The following is a 17,049-nucleotide window of genomic DNA, read 5'->3' as shown; positions in this document are numbered from 1 at the left end:
GAAATTTTCATCAAATTCCCTTTACATTATCTAGTTTTTAACTATTATAGTGAGAACTGCCCCCTCTTTATCTAATCTCCCATAATGTATCTTTAATAGAACGAACCCAACACATCCAAATAAATAGAGAGAGAGAGAGATGGGGTTTAACATCCACTCGACACAAACTAGGTCATTTCAGGATTAACATATGGTTCAATTTTATTTCAGGGGCAGGTGCAGGGGAGGGGGCACAAAGAAAGAAATATATTTACAATGTAACAATATCAGCATTAGCAGCTTCAACAGCTATAGTCAATGGATCCTGAAATACAATTAATTATAAATAAGTACAAGGAAACATATATGTTTCTGAAATACAATTTTATGTGTACTACATCACTTCACGATAGATTAAGAGATTTGTATGTATTTTTTTAAAAAAAGTTCTTGAGGAAATAAATCTTTAAATGATATTTAAAAAAAAGGCTTCTACTAACCTTGCCTGAATTATCTTTGGCATTTAAATCAGCCCCTCTCTTCAAAAACTGACAAACTTGACTGGAAGAAAAAGGATATGAAAAATGAAATGAAATTGGGTTTAACATCCTTCTTTTCTGCACCACTGGGTTAATAAGATGGGAATAATAGCCCTGCAGTGTGCTAATAAGACAGGCATAGACCTGCAGTGTGCTAATAACATGGGCATTCACCCTGTAGTGTGCTAATAAGATGGCAAAGCCCTGCAGCGTGCTAATAAGACGAGCATTCGACCTGTAGTGTGCTAATAACATGGGCATTTACCCTGTAGTGTGCTAATAAGATGGCAAAGCCCTGCAGTGTGCTAATAAGACGAGCATTCGACCTGTAGTGTGCTAATAAAATGGGGCATAGCCCTGCAGTGTGCTAATAAGACAAGCATACCTGCAGTGTGCTAATAAGATGGGCCTAGCCCTGCAGTGTGCTAATAAAATGGACATGGCCTACCGTGTGCTATGAGGGAAATTTTACCCAAACAGCTGCTCTACAACCTACTCTTATCAAGAATTTAAACTGTCAAGGGTTCTTTTACGTGCACACCAATGTGTACATGGGACTTCCAGATAAGCAAGTCAACCCCTTATACACTGAACTAACACAGCTTCCAAAAGGCGTAGGAATACATCAATAAGACAAAAAGAGGAGGATAACTGCTTTATCTGACTAGTATGAGGATGTCTGGTAGCATGATGTAACTTACCCAGTATGACCATGTATGGTAGCATGATGTAAAGGTGTTTTTCCAGTAGTATCTTTACGATCTAACTTTGCACCATTCAACAACAAATATTCACAGGCTGTTAGAGATCCCTAGGAAGACAGAACAATTTACACTACACATCAGGAGTCTTATTACTATTCATACTGATTTAACACTCCAGAATGTCTAAACCAGTCATGTAGGTTTGAGATGCACCCAGAGGTTGCAGTCACGCAAACAATTTTTCAAAATAAACGCAGAAAATTTGCTGACATGAGAATAATTAGATTATTATATGTAGTAGTTTGTACACTACGTCATCAATTTATGTGCTTCACGTGGCATTTACACACCACTACTGTGCGTAGTCTCCTTAGGTTTTTACATTTCCTCTTATTTCATTCATAATCTTTAAGTTCATGGCAAGCCTTCTATATGTAGCTATTCTGAGACACCCTCTATTTTGCCATACTGGAAGTAATAGAGCATATTTCATAGAAGATTTTGGATTGGCTAGAACATGATAAACTGTTTACATTCAGCCAATCAAATATTGGCTTTCGTAGCGATAGTTTGCTGTTTACTTCCTGTCGAAGTGAAAGATTAAAATGACTGTCGTCAACCACAGATATGCTGTCAACTTCCAGTCTTCATTAGACTAAATACAGTATCAATAAAATATGGACGCTTAAAACAGGGTTGTTCAAAATCAATTTTACTTGCTTCTATTAAGTATTTTGCGAGGCTCTAAGAAGAAATCACACAGATGTAGAGGGCAAAAACGCAAAATTTTAGAATGTCTGCATATTTTTACGCAACTTGAAATGTATCCACTGCGACCACTGGACGCATCTACTGCTTGCATTTGTTGATGTTAACTCTTCATCAGCGAAAATAACATAATCATTCACCCAGGAAACGTTCATTTGATTTGAATCTCCCTGTGAAATTTAGAGGACTCTTAAGGGGGGCTCAGATCGACCTTACGACGCGACTCAACTGGTCGCCGACTGGTTTTCATTCAGAGCGGCGAATGAAAAATCATAAACAAAAATTTGAATCCCTCGAGGTAATTTAAATTGCTTTCTCACTATAATTTCGCTAATTAGATGGAGAGATTATGGAATAATTAGGCATATTATTTTGTATTTTTATGGGAAAAATCTGTGTGCGCCATTTTGAACGAGTCACATGATCTATTCATGAGGACGCCACAAGTCGTTGTATCGGTGTCGATGTGAGCGCGCTCGCGTTCAATCGTACGACCGATAGCAACTGGTCGGCGATCATTGCTGAATTCGATCTGAGTGCAATCTACGATAGTCGCCGACAGTTGAGTTGAGTCGCGTCGCAAGGTCGATCTGAGCCGGGCTTTATACTCATTCGACACTAAGTTTTAGACCAATCAGAATCAAAGAAATTTCCATATTGGGCTACAAAAGATTTTCATCAGTGTGGGAATAGATAAGACATTTAATTCACTTTCATCAAAACTACATCATTTCGGGATTAACATACATATCTTTACTTGATACTTCAAAATTCTGCCAATTTTAATGTATCTTGTTCAGCTCAATTTTTAGCATTATCCTAATTTTAATACACAGGTCTTACATACTAAAGCCAAATAAAATGTAATAGGGTTTAACGTCATACTGTTCTGCTCCTAAACTGGGCTAATGAAGACGGGCATACGTCATACAGTGTGCTATGAGGGCAATTTTACCGGGGCAGTGGCGCTACGGCCTACTCTTATATCAAATTCCAACTGCCAATGGATCTTTTACGTGCTCGCCAATGTGTACATGGGACCTTGGTTTTTCGACCCATCCAAACGACTAGACAGCTGTCCTTGTCAGGTCCCCGTCCTGCATCGCTGACAAGGGGAAACCACACCGGAAAATCTGGACGAACTTTCTCGGCCAATGCAGGGATTGAACACTCGGCCTCCAGGCTAGCGAGCCAGCGTCTTCCTAAAGCCATAACTGTATCTATTGAGATTTATGAAGCGGGGTTGGATGGCCGAATGGTTAGCGTGTGTGTGTTGTATCATAAGGTCTGTTATTGAGTCAACTGGCATATTTTCTCCGGTTGTACGTGACAAGGAGTAGGGTTGCCTGTCCAGACTGGGTTTTCTTTGGGTTCTTCAGTTTCCCACTACTGCTAAAGACCCCTACATGCAAGTGAATTATTGAAATAAAATTGGGCTATATGTTAGTCCCAAAATGAACTCGTTTGTGTCTGTTTGTCTGTCTCTATCTCTCTGTTTCTCTCTCTCTCTGTCTCTCTGAATTAAGATTAAATTCTTTGAAACTAATTCCATGATGACATGTGAATTCACTGACAGGTAAATTCTTCAAATGGTCAACTTCAGATTCTCAGGTTTAAGTTAAGAATTTACTCAATTTTCAATTACTGTTTATGAGAAATATCTTTGATCCAGAAACACAAAACTTTGCACATAGTTTATTATTGATATATTTGATACATTAAAACAACAAAGTTTTATAAAGGGCTATATTTTAGGTAAAATAAGGAGAACAATTTTAAGTAACTTCTTAATTTAAGTCTGAGAATGCTTTGTGAAGTCAGGTCCTGGTGATATTTCCTGAGTTGTTTTCATAACAAATTTTACTCACAGCCTCGACAGCCTTCATTATAGGTGTCTTCCCCTCATCGTCCTTATTAGCCCAATTAACATCTGCTCCATGAGTCAAAGCTTCCAACATAACAGCAAGATTTCTAGCCTCCGCAGCTTTATATAATAATATATTTGGATCTAGTTTACTCATATCTTCCCACGACGTGGTTGATTTTGCATCTCCTTCCTCTTCTTCTTCAGTGGCAGAACCCTCGGAACTATCAAGATCTAAATCTAGTAGAAAAAATAATCAAATAAATAGTTACTGGAGATACACATGCACGAGGCAGGCTATGCTTACATTTTCGATACCCCTTCACTTGCTCAGGCTATGCTTACATTTTCGATACCCCTTCACTTTGCTCAGGGAAATCCATAGTATTCATAACTATTACAAACTCCTCTGAATTACTCACCATATCCAACCTTACTCACATTAGCCAATCAAATAGTCTGTCTCTTACTGAAGCACTCCTGTTAGCCATTCAAATTGTCTGTTTCTGAATCATGTAACTAAGGGACATGGTCACACACACACAGCATGTAACCATGGGACATTGACAAACATTTTGGTTATAAATTTAAACAAAATCAGTTTTTCTGTGCGACAAGACAGTGAGGTAGAATATAGAAGTGCTTAACTGTGAAAGGATAATGCCTTTCATCCCTAAAACTTTAAAATGCTGTTTTAGTTCAGTCAGGCTGTTATTCTGTGACAATAAATTACATTTTACAAATTCTTTTCACAATAAATTCTATTTTGTGTCAATTCAGGAATTAACCATATTAAATATATGTGTGAAAGGCCAGGCGTTTGATTATACGTGCTGGGTAGAGCAATTAAATCAGTTCATTTTTTCCCCCAGTGTAGTCCAAAATCTGCTAAGGAACTTCTATTTATGGGTATAATGCATGAAGCAGGGCATGCTAACTGTAGCCAGAACAACTGATACCACATCTCATTGATTAAGAAACAAATCAATTAATGTTGTTGTAGTTTTGTATATTGTATTTTGTTAGTTATTTCAAAACAAAAATAAATCATAAAAAACTTTGACAACACAACACTTCTTACTTTTACTGAATTCAGCCACTTGTTGTATATCAGTGCCAAAGACAATGACGTCAGGCGAACTGCCACCTAGACCACTGTCACTGTCTTTATTCACCGACGACACCGACATGACAGCTGAAAATGACAAATCAAAACATGGAATGGATGCTGTTAGATGACGTCACAAACTCACAAATTAATTGTTAACATTAACACCACATTTTTACAACAAACTTTATTTCAAAGTTTACACAGTGCTGCTACCTTTCAAACAAAAACTATAGACATAGCATCACTGTGTGCCAATCATCAGACCACTGTTAAAGGATTTACATTGGCTTCCAGTGGAAAGCAGAATTAAGTTCAAATGAAATGAAATGAAATGGAGTTTAACGTCCTACTGTTCTGCTCCTAACCTGGGCTAATGAAGACGGGCATACGCCATACAGTGTGCTATGAGGGAAATTTTGCCCGGACAGCGGCACTACGGCCTACTCTTATATCGAATTCCAACTGCCAAGGGATCTTTTACGTGCACGCCAATGTGTACACGGGACCTCGGTTTTTCGTCCCATCCGAACGACTAGACAGCTTTCCTTGTCAGCCCCTCCGCCCTGCATCACTGACAAGGGAGAACGACGCCGGAAAATCTGGATGAACTTTCTCGGCCAATGCAGGGATCGAACACCCGACCTCCAGGCTAGCGAATTAAGTTCAAACTTCTGTGCATGGCCTACAAATGTCATAAAGGTGACGCACCAGACTACTTGTCCTCAATGTTTGTTTATTATGTCCCCACAAGAAAAACAGAGAGAGAGAAATGGGGTTTAACATCCACTCAACATAAAATAGGTTATTTTAGGACTTACGCATTGGTTCAATTTTATTTCAATAATTTGCTTGCAAGTAGGAATTTTTAGCAGTGGGAGGAAACCGGAGGACACGGAGAAAACCCACAAGGTTGGACAGGTGACCCTACTCCTTGTCACGTACAATCGGGGAATCCCCCAAAAGAAATCTTTGGTCTCAACATGAACATCGTCTTATGATACCGAACTATAGACTTAAGACATTTGGCCATATATGCTTCTCATACACTGTACCAAACCAATGAATTTTCTACCCTTGACCATTATTAACAGTAAAGAAAATAAAAGAAAAATAACCTTTCCTAAATTTCAGACAACCCTGAATTTATCAGAAAATATGAAGGAATACGAAATGAAATGAAATGGGGTTTAATGTCCTACTATTCTGCTCCAACTGGGCTAGTGAAGACGACCATACGCCATACAGTGAGCTAAGGAGAATTTTTGGTCGCACAGTAGCGCTATGGCTTACTATTCTTATATCGAATTCCAACTACCAAGGGCACAGGACTTCGTGTTGTTTTTTTTGTCACATCAGTTGTCCCTTGTAATGCCCTCTGTCCTGCACCACTGACAAGGGGGAACCACGCCAGGAAATCCTGATGAACTTTCTCGGCCAATGCAAGGAAAAGAACAATGAAACCCCAGGTTAGCGAGTCAACATCTTACTCACTGAGCCACCGTGGCTCCCGTGAAAGAATACCAAATGATCTCAAATATCCAGGGTATGTTAAATGTCCGATAAACGGACTGACGACAAAACTGGTTTAAAAACTCAATCTTGAATCTTGAAACCAAAAAATACAAATTCTAAAAAAAAACTGTGTTTATATATCATATATTGTTTTGGGTTTTTTTTTAACATGCAGCAGGTTTGGCTTGAAAATGGATAAGGGAGGCAACTCTCAAAAGGGATGTGACACATGCAAGTGAAGTGCATGAACTGTGTATTGTTTTTTGGTGGAAAACATGCAAAAGGATAGGTTGCCAGGCAACAAAACATACACCCACAACAGCTAAATCGTCAGGGCAGTCAACAAGAGTTGTTGCATATTTTTTCTTTTGTTGATAATGAAACATTTAAGAGTAACAACTTATTAAGTAATTATCAGAAAATCATTAGAATTTGTTTGGCTTCCAGTTCTACCCCATGCTAACGTTTAGTATACAAAACATTTAATATCATGGATTTAGCTGTTCCAGTTATCAAGAATCACTGAAAATTAATATACTTTGTTCAATGGACGGACGGATGGATGGGGGCGATGACAATATATGACCACATTTCAATGTGGGCCTATAAAAACAAAATTACAATATTCTATATTAGTCAGTACAAAATTCACATGTAACAGATACAATTTGGTGAGAGCAGCTGATCGATTTTTGTATTATGCTAGGTTCCCACTAACACGATTCGTGCTACGATTGAAATCGTGGTTTTAATCGTAGTGATCCTATCATCAGGGCTGCCGACAACCAGTATCGCAGCGCAATTTGCGATACATATTTTGTCCGTTGCTTATCAAAAATTGAAATCTAACGTTTTTAATTCACTGTAACTGCGAATCATTAATAATTGACACGAAGATTTATCCACATTTTGAAGACTTTCTCAATATTGTCAACTTTCAACGTGTATAAAATATCAAATAAATTCTATAAGCAAAACCGAATTCTCCGTGTGACATTTTCTTCTCGAACTACCCAGACTCAATTCATTATACTATATAATACAGGGACATAACTCTATGACTAGTGACTATTAAACTGGAAATAGGGAATCAAGTAGTACCACTCATGTTGCAAGACATGACAATTTCAAGTAATTATATCAGTATTCAATTTGGACAAAATAAATTCAGTGTATCCCCCACGTATTGTCAATAAAATATAAAAAATAAATACGTGTAAACGTATTGTAAACTGAGAAATCAAAGTAAGAATTCCCGTAGAATGTTATTGTTTATATCGCGTGCGTCTAGTTAATCGAGATTATTCGTAAAAAAACTGTGTGCGTCCGATTGAAAAAAATAGTAACACACGATAAAAAGCAGACAAAATTGTTTTCTATTGAAGAAATAAGAATTAAAATGAGTGGGACTTCGGAAGCCACTGCCAAGAATTGGCTTCAGACATAACCAAAAGTCTACATTCAGAAATGTTCACAGCTACCTGTAGCAGTGCTAAAATTTTAAAAAATCTTAAGAATGAAATCTAATCATTTGTTATAAATTAAAGTAATCTTGTTATTTAGGTGTTTTATGTTGAAACCGAAAAACTGCTAATCAATTTTTAAATTTGCTAATCAAATTTGGCAAAATTGGACTTTTTGATTAGCAGTGCTGCTAATCATCTGTGAAAAATTACCAACAGCCCTGCTTATCATGTGGTCAGTCGTAGCAATCGTGTTGATCACATTGTAACGTATCTGCATGCACCAGAGTGTGGACTCAATAGCGATAATCCTATCGTAACACATCAAACGATAGTGGGAATCTAGTATTACCAATTTGAACAGGGGATCTTGGTTGTTATCCGATAAGAACAACTCGATACTCCCGGAGTAATACTTGATGTGTGTGCAACTCACCCTCCATCAAACCACTAGCGACATCTTCAGACTCAGAATCCTCTCGGGAATTTTGTTTAGTGGTTGTTACAGATTTACGTATTTTCTTCTTCACGCTCCAACTGCGTATCCGTTCCCCAGACGGTGATTTCGCTCCCGGTAATTTATTGACGAAGGCTTTTTTCACATATTTTGCTCTAATCCACGCTTCTCGTATATTTCTGAATAACAAAGATAGAAATAAAATGAACGTCTACTGAACACAAAACCAAGTACTTTCGGGATTAACACTGTAACCTGGGTAGCATTAAATCTTGTGTATCTAGCATTAATTTCTTTCATTCATTCAATATCAAATCATTGTTTAAAAATTCGTAAAAATTGTTTAAAATCACCAATGATCATCTAATTGGTACTTGTGTCCAGTTTAAAGCTGACCATTCAATTTTGATAATGAGTGTCCAATTTACAAGCATTTAATTTCTTGATCACTTGTGTGCAGGGAGGAAACCGGGGAAACCGGGGAACCCTGAGAAAACCCACAAGGTTGGACAGGCGACCCTACTCCTTGTCACATACAACAGGGGAATCGGTGGGGAGATGGAAATGGTCTTTTTAAGGTCAATTTTACCTTTGAATAATGACCAGGTAAATAAAATAAATGTCAATTTTACCTGTTACTCTCAGGAGTTGCTGGAACGGCTATCGAGTCATTTAACTTGGCCGCGTAAACTCTATTGATGATGTCATTTCCTAGTTCCATCATGACCTTGGTTTGTTCTGGATCCCAGGCATCAAGTGTTATAGATCGTACTTTAGACATATGAACACCAAATGACCTAAAACAATCAAAACCGTCAACAATAAAACATGCATGAAACACAATAAAACAACTGTCCTATTTTTTCATTTAATATAACTTTGCTAAAAATACGATCTGATTAGAACACAGATCCTTTTTCGTTTTGTTTTTTTATAGTTTGTCTTTACTACACTAGGATCTGGAAGAGTTGTTATATAACCCACGTTCTGGATGGGGGGGGGATTAGCCAATGAAAAGGTCTGTTATGGCGAGTTTTTGGTGTGGGGTGCACGGAACTGTAGGAAACCCATTCCAAACATCAATGCCGATTGGTTATTCAAATATCTGACGTCATAGGGTCGTATGACCTCTGACGCGACCTTTCACTAAAACTGGTCAAATCTTCATGTAATGTAGGCCATCGAAAGTATAAAAAAAAAAACGAAATGAAATATAGATCTGTATTTTAATTAGATTGCCAAAAATAAGTTGAACAAGGGAAATAACTCTGTAAGTAATGATTCTTCACATAATTTATATCCATGTATAATTTCCAGTGGGGCCCAACATCAGGGTTAATCAAAAGAATCCCATGGGACAAAGAAGATCTATTGTTTGTATTTAACATAATAGCTAATTGTAAATAGATTGTATATAATTAATATAAAGATAGGTTGCCAGGCAACAAAACATACGCCCACAGCAGCTAAATCGTCCAAGCAGTCGACAAGGGTTGTCACATATTTATTCTTTTGTAGGTAATTAGGGGAATTTAATAGACAATTTCATACAGATGACATTATAATTTTCGTTGTTTGAAGGTTCACAAGGTTCTAAAAACTAAGACAAGGGCTGTAACTCTGGAAGCAATCTACAGAAATTGTTCAAATTCGACAGGCTTTTTTCGTTTTACTAATTCAAATAATGCATATACATTTCATACAGATTGGATGATAACTTTTGTTGTTCGAAAGTTCACAAAGTTCAACAAAGTAAATCAAGGGCCATAACTCTAGACTTAATTGACGGAAATTGCTGACATTCAATAGGCTTGTTCGTCTTCATTTCACTAATTAAGGTGATAACTGAAACTCAATAGGCTTGTTTGTTTTACTTATTTAAATGATACATATAAATTTCATACAGATCGGATAATAACTTTTACAAGGTACAACAAAGTGAAACAAGGGCCATAACTCACGTCGTAATTAACGGAAATTACTGAAATTCAATAGGCTTCTTCGTTTCACTAATTTAAATGATGCATATCAATTTCAAACAGATCGGATGATAACTGTTGTCATTAGAGCGTTCACAACATTCAACGAAGTGAAACAAGGGCCATAACTCTAGATGTAATTAACGGAAATTTCTTAAATTCAATAGGCTTCTTTGTTTTACTAATTTAAATGATGCATATAAATGTCATACAGATCGGTTGATAACTTTTGTCGTTAGAGCATTCACAAGGTGCAACAAAGTGAAACAAGGGCCATAACTCCAGAAGAAATTAACAGAAATTTCTGAAATTCAATAGGCTTCTTCATTTCACTAATTTAAATGATGCATATCAATTTCATACAGATCAGTTGATAACTTTTGTCATTAGAGCATTCACAAGATTCAACAAAGTGAAACAAGGGCCATAACTCTAAATGTAATTAATGGAAATTGTTTAAATTCAAAAGGCTTCTATGTTTTACTAATTTAAATGATGCATATAAATTTCATACAGATCCTTCGGTAACTTTTGTCGTTAGAGCGTTCACAAGGTGCAACAAAGTGAAACAAGGGCCATAACTTCAGAAGAAATTAACGGAAGTTATTGAAATTAAATAGGCTTCTTCATCCCACTAATGCAAACTACATATATCAATTTCAAAACAATCGGTTGATAAATGTAGTCTGTAGAGTGTTCACAAGAAATTGTGAACGATGGACGGACGGACGGACGGACGGGGGCGACAGCAATATACGACCACATTTCCATGTGGGCGAATAAAAAGTTATATATAAATAGATACATTGCATATATTTAATATAAACAGTTAAATGTAAATAGATATATTGCAAATATTTAATATAAACAGCTAAATGTAAATAGATATATTGCATATATTTAATAAAAAAAAGTTAAATGTAAATAGATATATTGCTTATATTTAATATAAACAGTTAAATGTAAATCTATTTACCTGTGTATACCCGAACATTCTATACAGAGTGTGATACCCAGATTAATACTGGCCCATCTTGGATCAGATGCTCCACAATCACAACACTTATCATTACCTGGTATCTGTAACAACTGTTGACTACTGTAATAATAATACACATAACAACTGTTGAATACTGTAATAATACACATAACAACACATAACTGTTGACTACTGTAATAATAATACACATGACAAAATATCACAGCTTCCAAATTAAATCAAATCAGGTCAAACTTTCCAACTTTTCTATTTTTCTTTCATGTTCTCTTATCTGATGACATTCAATTTCTTTTTTGAATTGTCAGATATACTCTTACAGTCTCATATAACAACTTTTGGTCTTCGAAGGAATTTTTAGTGAGCAGAAATTCGCCAATGTATCTGTTATCACCCGTCACTTCAGGCAGTTATAATAGAAGGATAACTTGTGTTTTCCTTTTGCGTTCCTCACTTCCTATTGTTGAAACACTGATTACTCATCTATCGTAGCAATGATCTCTGTGATAAAATAATATTTGGAACGTGTTTAACCAGTTCTATCACATATGTGATAATGACTGGCACCAATATTGTCCTTTAACATCCTACTGTTCTGCTCCAACTGGGCTAATGAAGGCAATATGTCCTACTCTTATATCAAACTTCAACTGCATAGGGATCTTTAACATGCACGCCAATGTATACACAGGACCTTGGCCAATGCAGGTATCGAAACGCGACCTCCGGTCATCAAAGCAAATATGAGGAGATAACTTACATGAAGGCTTTACTTGGTCTAGGTGAAGGTTTTGATTGGGTGTTAGGTATGCTGACACCAGATGCTGGATCTAATACACTAGGCTCACTTGATTCTTCTGGCTATGAAACACACAATAATAAAATAAAACCAAGTACGAACAATCCAAACCATTAGACAAAATTCGAAGTCCTAAAAAAACGGTATAGGCAAAATAGTGTAATAAGGGAAAATAGTGTAATCAGCATATGGCTAATTTAACTCAGATTTGACTAAAGAAAAAGAGATTTATATGATATAACAACTCAGTAATCGAGGCAGATAAATAGGGTTTAATGTCCACTTGACACAAACTAGGTCATTTCAGGAAAAACATATGGTTCAATTTTATTTCAATAATTAGTTTGTGCGTTGGGGGGTCTTTATCAGTAGGAGGAAACCGGAGGACCCTGAGAAAACCCATGAGGTTGGACAGGTGACCCTACTCCTTGTCACATACAACCGGGGAATCGAAACCACGCCAGTTGACTCAATTACAGACATTATGATACAACATGCGCCTGCTAACCATTCGGCCATCCAACCCCCCAACTCAGTAATCAATATAGTAATAAAGTAAAGATACTATTCCCCAAGTAATAAACTTGACAGGACTGTACTGTAGAAGTGGAGTAGTTTTAATCCAGGACACGTTACTTTATTATTTCACTTTTGGTCCCCAACTGTATCTCTGCGATCTGATCTTGCCTGCACTGTACAGGGATTCTTCCATCCATAGACAGGACTTTCAGTAAGGAGTTAATTTGTCACGGTCTTGAATTTTCTCATTTATATAGTATTAATTCTAGTTATGTGGTATTACAGGATGGTTAACATGAGATAATTGATTAATGTTGTATTACTGATAGTGTAATATACAAGTTTACTGTCTGGATAATGCATGTGAATTGTTGAGCTATGTGAGACTACTGGGTGTGATATTAGGATTGAGTAATGTGAGACTACTGGGTGTGATATTAGGATTGAGTATCATAAGACCATGGATGTGATATTAGGATTGAGTAATGTGAGACTGCTGGGTGTGATATTAAGACTGAGTAATGCAAGACTACTGGATGTGATATTAGGATTGAGTAGTGTGAGACTATTGGATGTGATATTAGGATTGAGTAGTGTGAGACTACTGGATGTGATATTAGGATTGAGTAATGTGAGACTACTGAATGTGATATTAGGATTGAGTAATGTGAGACTGTTGAGTGTGATATTAGGACTGAGTAATGTAAAACTACTGGATGTGATATTAGGATTGAGTTATGTATGACTACTGGATGTAAAATTAGGACTGCGTAACATGAGACTACTGGATGTGATATTAGGATTGAGTAGTGTGAGACTATTGGATGTGATATTAGGATTGAGTAGTGTGAGACTACTGGATGTGATATTAGGATTGAGTAGTGTGAGACTACTGGATGTGATATTAGGATTGAGTAATGTGAGACTACTGAATGTGATATTAGGATTGAGTAATGTGAGACTACTGTATGTGATATTAGGATTGAGTTATGTATGACTACTGGATGTAAAATTAGGACTGCGTAACATGAGACTACTGGATGTGATATTAGGACTGAGTAATGTGAGACTGCAGGATGTGATATTAGGACTGCGTAACATGAGACTACTAGATGTGATACTAGGATTGAGTAGTGTGAGACTACTGGATGTGATATTAGGATTGAGTAATGTGAGACTACTGAATGTGATATTAGGATTGAGTAATGTGAGACTACTGGATGTGATATTAGGATTGAGTAATGTGAGACTACTGGATGTGATATTAGGATTGAGTAATATGAGACTACTGGATGTGATATTATTATCAAGTAATGTGAGACTATACTGGTTTAAAATACTTACTGGGTTATTGTTTCGGGTTTGATCTCTGTAAGCCCAGGATATATTATTTATTATAGCATTCATCCATAACTGACATTCATCTTCAGATTCAGCTTGTAACGTGTGACTCCTGCAATGTCAATATTTAGATATCATCAATACCATCAATATTTAGATATCATCAATACCATCAATATTTAGATATCATCAATACCATCAATATTTAGATATCTCTGAGCAAAAATCATCTTGTCTTATTGTATGATATATTTGTTTATGTTTTCAATCTGTTCTGCACAATACGAAGAGCTATTCACATAGTTTGAGGCAGTTTATCGCAGTTTATCGAACAGTTCTGGGAGTCCACAGTATAAAACTGGGTTGAGAGAGAGAGACAAACATTTGAATTTTACATTTTTATAAAGTTAAAGAGAGAGAGAGAGATAGAGAGAGAGAGAGAGAGAGAGAGAGAGAGAGAGAGTGGGGTTTAACGTCCACTTGACACAAACTAACAGTAACATATGGTTCAATTTTATTTCAATAATTCACTTGCGCATAGGGGTCTTTAGCAGTGGGAGGAAAGCATAGGACTTGGAGAAAACCCACGAGGTTGGACAGGTGATCCTACTCCTTGTCACGTACAACCGGGGAATCGAAATCAAGCTAGTTGACTCAATAACAGCGCTAACCATTCGGCCATCCAACCCCCCTCCAGGGCATGAAACTGGGGTAGTCAATACTTACATGTACTAATTAAGTGCTAAAGGGATAAGTTACATTGCTATAGAATTTAATGGGTTTAGAGAAAATCTGAATAAATTCCACAAACCTAGCTGGAGAGAGAACTTCAAAACAAAATCTACGTTCTGTTTCTAGAACTGGTTTAACGGTACATAAACGTAGATCTTCCTCCATTATTGTCAGAGAATCTTTTGATCTTTTACGATAAACCAATTTACCCTCTTTTATTGTAAACCATCTCCTACAAGAAAAGAAAATCCAACATTTTAAATATTGTTGTTTCAGACTTCAAATAATTCACAACATAAATTAAAGGACAATATTGGTGTCAGTCATTATAAAATATGAGATAACTCGTGTATGTCATGTTTGTCCTCACTTCCCGTTTCTTCACGTGCTTGTTACACATCTCCCGTAGCAATGATCTCTGTGTTAAAATTATATTTGGAATGTATTTAACCAGTTCTATCACATATGTAATTATGACTGACACCAATATTGTCCTTTAATAGTCAGCACCAAGAGCGGTTGATTGGCTTAGTAGAAGAGAGCCTGTGTTTGTACGCCACAATCTGATTAAAATACAGATCTATATTTCGTTTCGTTTTTTTATACTTTCGATGGTCTACAATACATGAAGATCTGACCAGTGTAGTGGGAGGTCGCGTTAGAGGTCATACGAGCGTCTTTTGACCCTATGACATCAGACATTTGATTAAACAATCAGCATTGATGTTTCTAATGGATTAACCAAAGTTCCGTGCAAAACACGCTGTTACAGACCATTTCATTGGCTAATCCCTAACACCATCTAGAACACGTCAATGATAACAACTCGTCCACATCCTAGTGTAGTAAAGACAAGTAAAACAAAATTCTAAACTATAAAAAATGAAACGAAATAGGATCTGTGTTTTAATCAGATTGTGTACGCCAAAAAGTAAACATACGTTGGGGCACACATGTGCACACTTCACGTTACAATAAACACTGCAAAAAACTTTTTTCCACATGTGGAAACGCTTACATGTAAACGGTCCTATTATATTTGCATTAGACCCAGTTTTTCATCGGTGGAAATTCAAACATTTAAATGGAAATGGGAAAGCGTGCCTCAAACTGTGTAATTTATATAAATGAATTGATATTCGATAATTTATAATAGACAAGACATTAGTGAGGCTGATGTCCCACACCAAATTGAAAATGTTGAACAGACAGACAAGCCATTTCAATAGTCTTCTGCTTTTTGTCCTGCAAAAATCTAAATACACAGTGCTAGGGTGACCCATGTACTCACAGAAATACAGTCCACCGCTGATAGTTCGAGACCACCACTGAAGCGCGCACATTCGCCGTGCCGAGACCAACTTTCTGACAGTATGATACTATAAATAGCCATGGCACGTGCAATTCTCTACAAATCTATCAACTAATACAGCCGTAAAAAATTTATTGTTGACGATTTTGAATAGCAGTTAAATTAAGCTTCTTGGTTATTACAGCAGATTTAGAAATTACGTTTGTTTCATTTTTTAAATCGCTTTATCATTAACTGTACCGTTAAGAGCGGCATCTTTTGGTTTAGTACAAATAATATCTCTGAATCACTCGGGTTAGGCAGGAACATGATACTAGCAGAAGTTTCATTTTACTTTAACAAGCTTCTTAAAACGATTGTTGAGCTACCTAACGTGCTTATTTCTAAATTCAATTTCTTGTTCTAGCTTTCTGTTACGTTTCGTAAAAAAGTAGTCTTGATTATCCCGACCTGTCAATCAGACGTAGAATGGTCGATAGACTGGTTAAGCGAGACTAATTTCAAAACAAGGGCACGTAACCCATCTTTTACTCAAAAGTGTCTGGATGTTATGGACGACTCTTGGAACCAGTTTTCAGTCTATTATTTATACATGATTAATGGTCATAGCTTATTAAGTACAACATGATTGTTTATTTAGTGACTATAATTGTGTGAAACTGATTTGAGGCTTAACATATATATAAATATTGTGGCGTAATTGTCGAGATATATGGAGATATTTATTTATGGTGGGTCACCCTAACAGTGCAGTGTGTTTTAATAGAAATGATCAACAGCCAAGCTTATCAAATTTCATTTGACCTGCCAAAACATAAAAAAAACTACATAATAATAATAATAATAATACAGACTTTACATCAAAGCTTTAACTTACAAAAACAACACATTAAACTTCAATTAACAGAATATTATTTTTTCCTAAAACATTAAATATTTTTTCACATGAAAAAGTAAGTTGCTGTAATTTCAC

General features: G+C 36.4%; 1 protein-coding gene across 4 annotated transcripts in view; it reads right to left on the bottom strand.

The window, feature by feature from the left end:
* The window catches only part of LOC126828855 (arf-GAP with coiled-coil, ANK repeat and PH domain-containing protein 2), a 59,597-nt gene that overhangs the window by 4,355 nt on the left and 38,193 nt on the right, over positions 1 to 17,049 (bottom strand). For 3 of the 4 annotated variants that reach the window (XR_008788686.1, XM_050558921.2, XM_056102115.1), the window contains 11 exons: positions 14,844 to 14,996; positions 14,036 to 14,144; positions 12,134 to 12,234; positions 11,353 to 11,475; positions 9,030 to 9,194; positions 8,377 to 8,576; positions 4,936 to 5,049; positions 3,859 to 4,094; positions 1,220 to 1,329; positions 480 to 540; positions 255 to 304 (listed from right to left, as the gene is read on the bottom strand). Coding sequence is in view for 3 of the 4 variants with exons in the window: in XM_050558921.2 (XP_050414878.1) it covers positions 255 to 304; positions 480 to 540; positions 1,220 to 1,329; positions 3,859 to 4,094; positions 4,936 to 5,049; positions 8,377 to 8,576; positions 9,030 to 9,194; positions 11,353 to 11,475; positions 12,134 to 12,234; positions 14,036 to 14,144; positions 14,844 to 14,996 (1,422 nt within the window). In the remaining variant the exon portion in view is untranslated. The remainder of the gene's footprint in view (positions 1 to 254; positions 305 to 479; positions 541 to 1,219; positions 1,330 to 3,858; positions 4,095 to 4,935; positions 5,050 to 8,376; positions 8,577 to 9,029; positions 9,195 to 11,352; positions 11,476 to 12,133; positions 12,235 to 14,035; positions 14,145 to 14,843; positions 14,997 to 17,049) is intronic. The other variant, XM_056102116.1, reaches the window with a different exon arrangement.

This window comes from Patella vulgata, chromosome 7, assembly GCF_932274485.2.
Source record: "Patella vulgata chromosome 7, xgPatVulg1.2, whole genome shotgun sequence".
Classification (NCBI taxonomy): domain Eukaryota; kingdom Metazoa; phylum Mollusca; class Gastropoda; family Patellidae; genus Patella; species Patella vulgata.
Note: the sequence above shows the minus strand (reverse complement) of the source record. Positions and strands in the feature narration are given on the sequence as shown.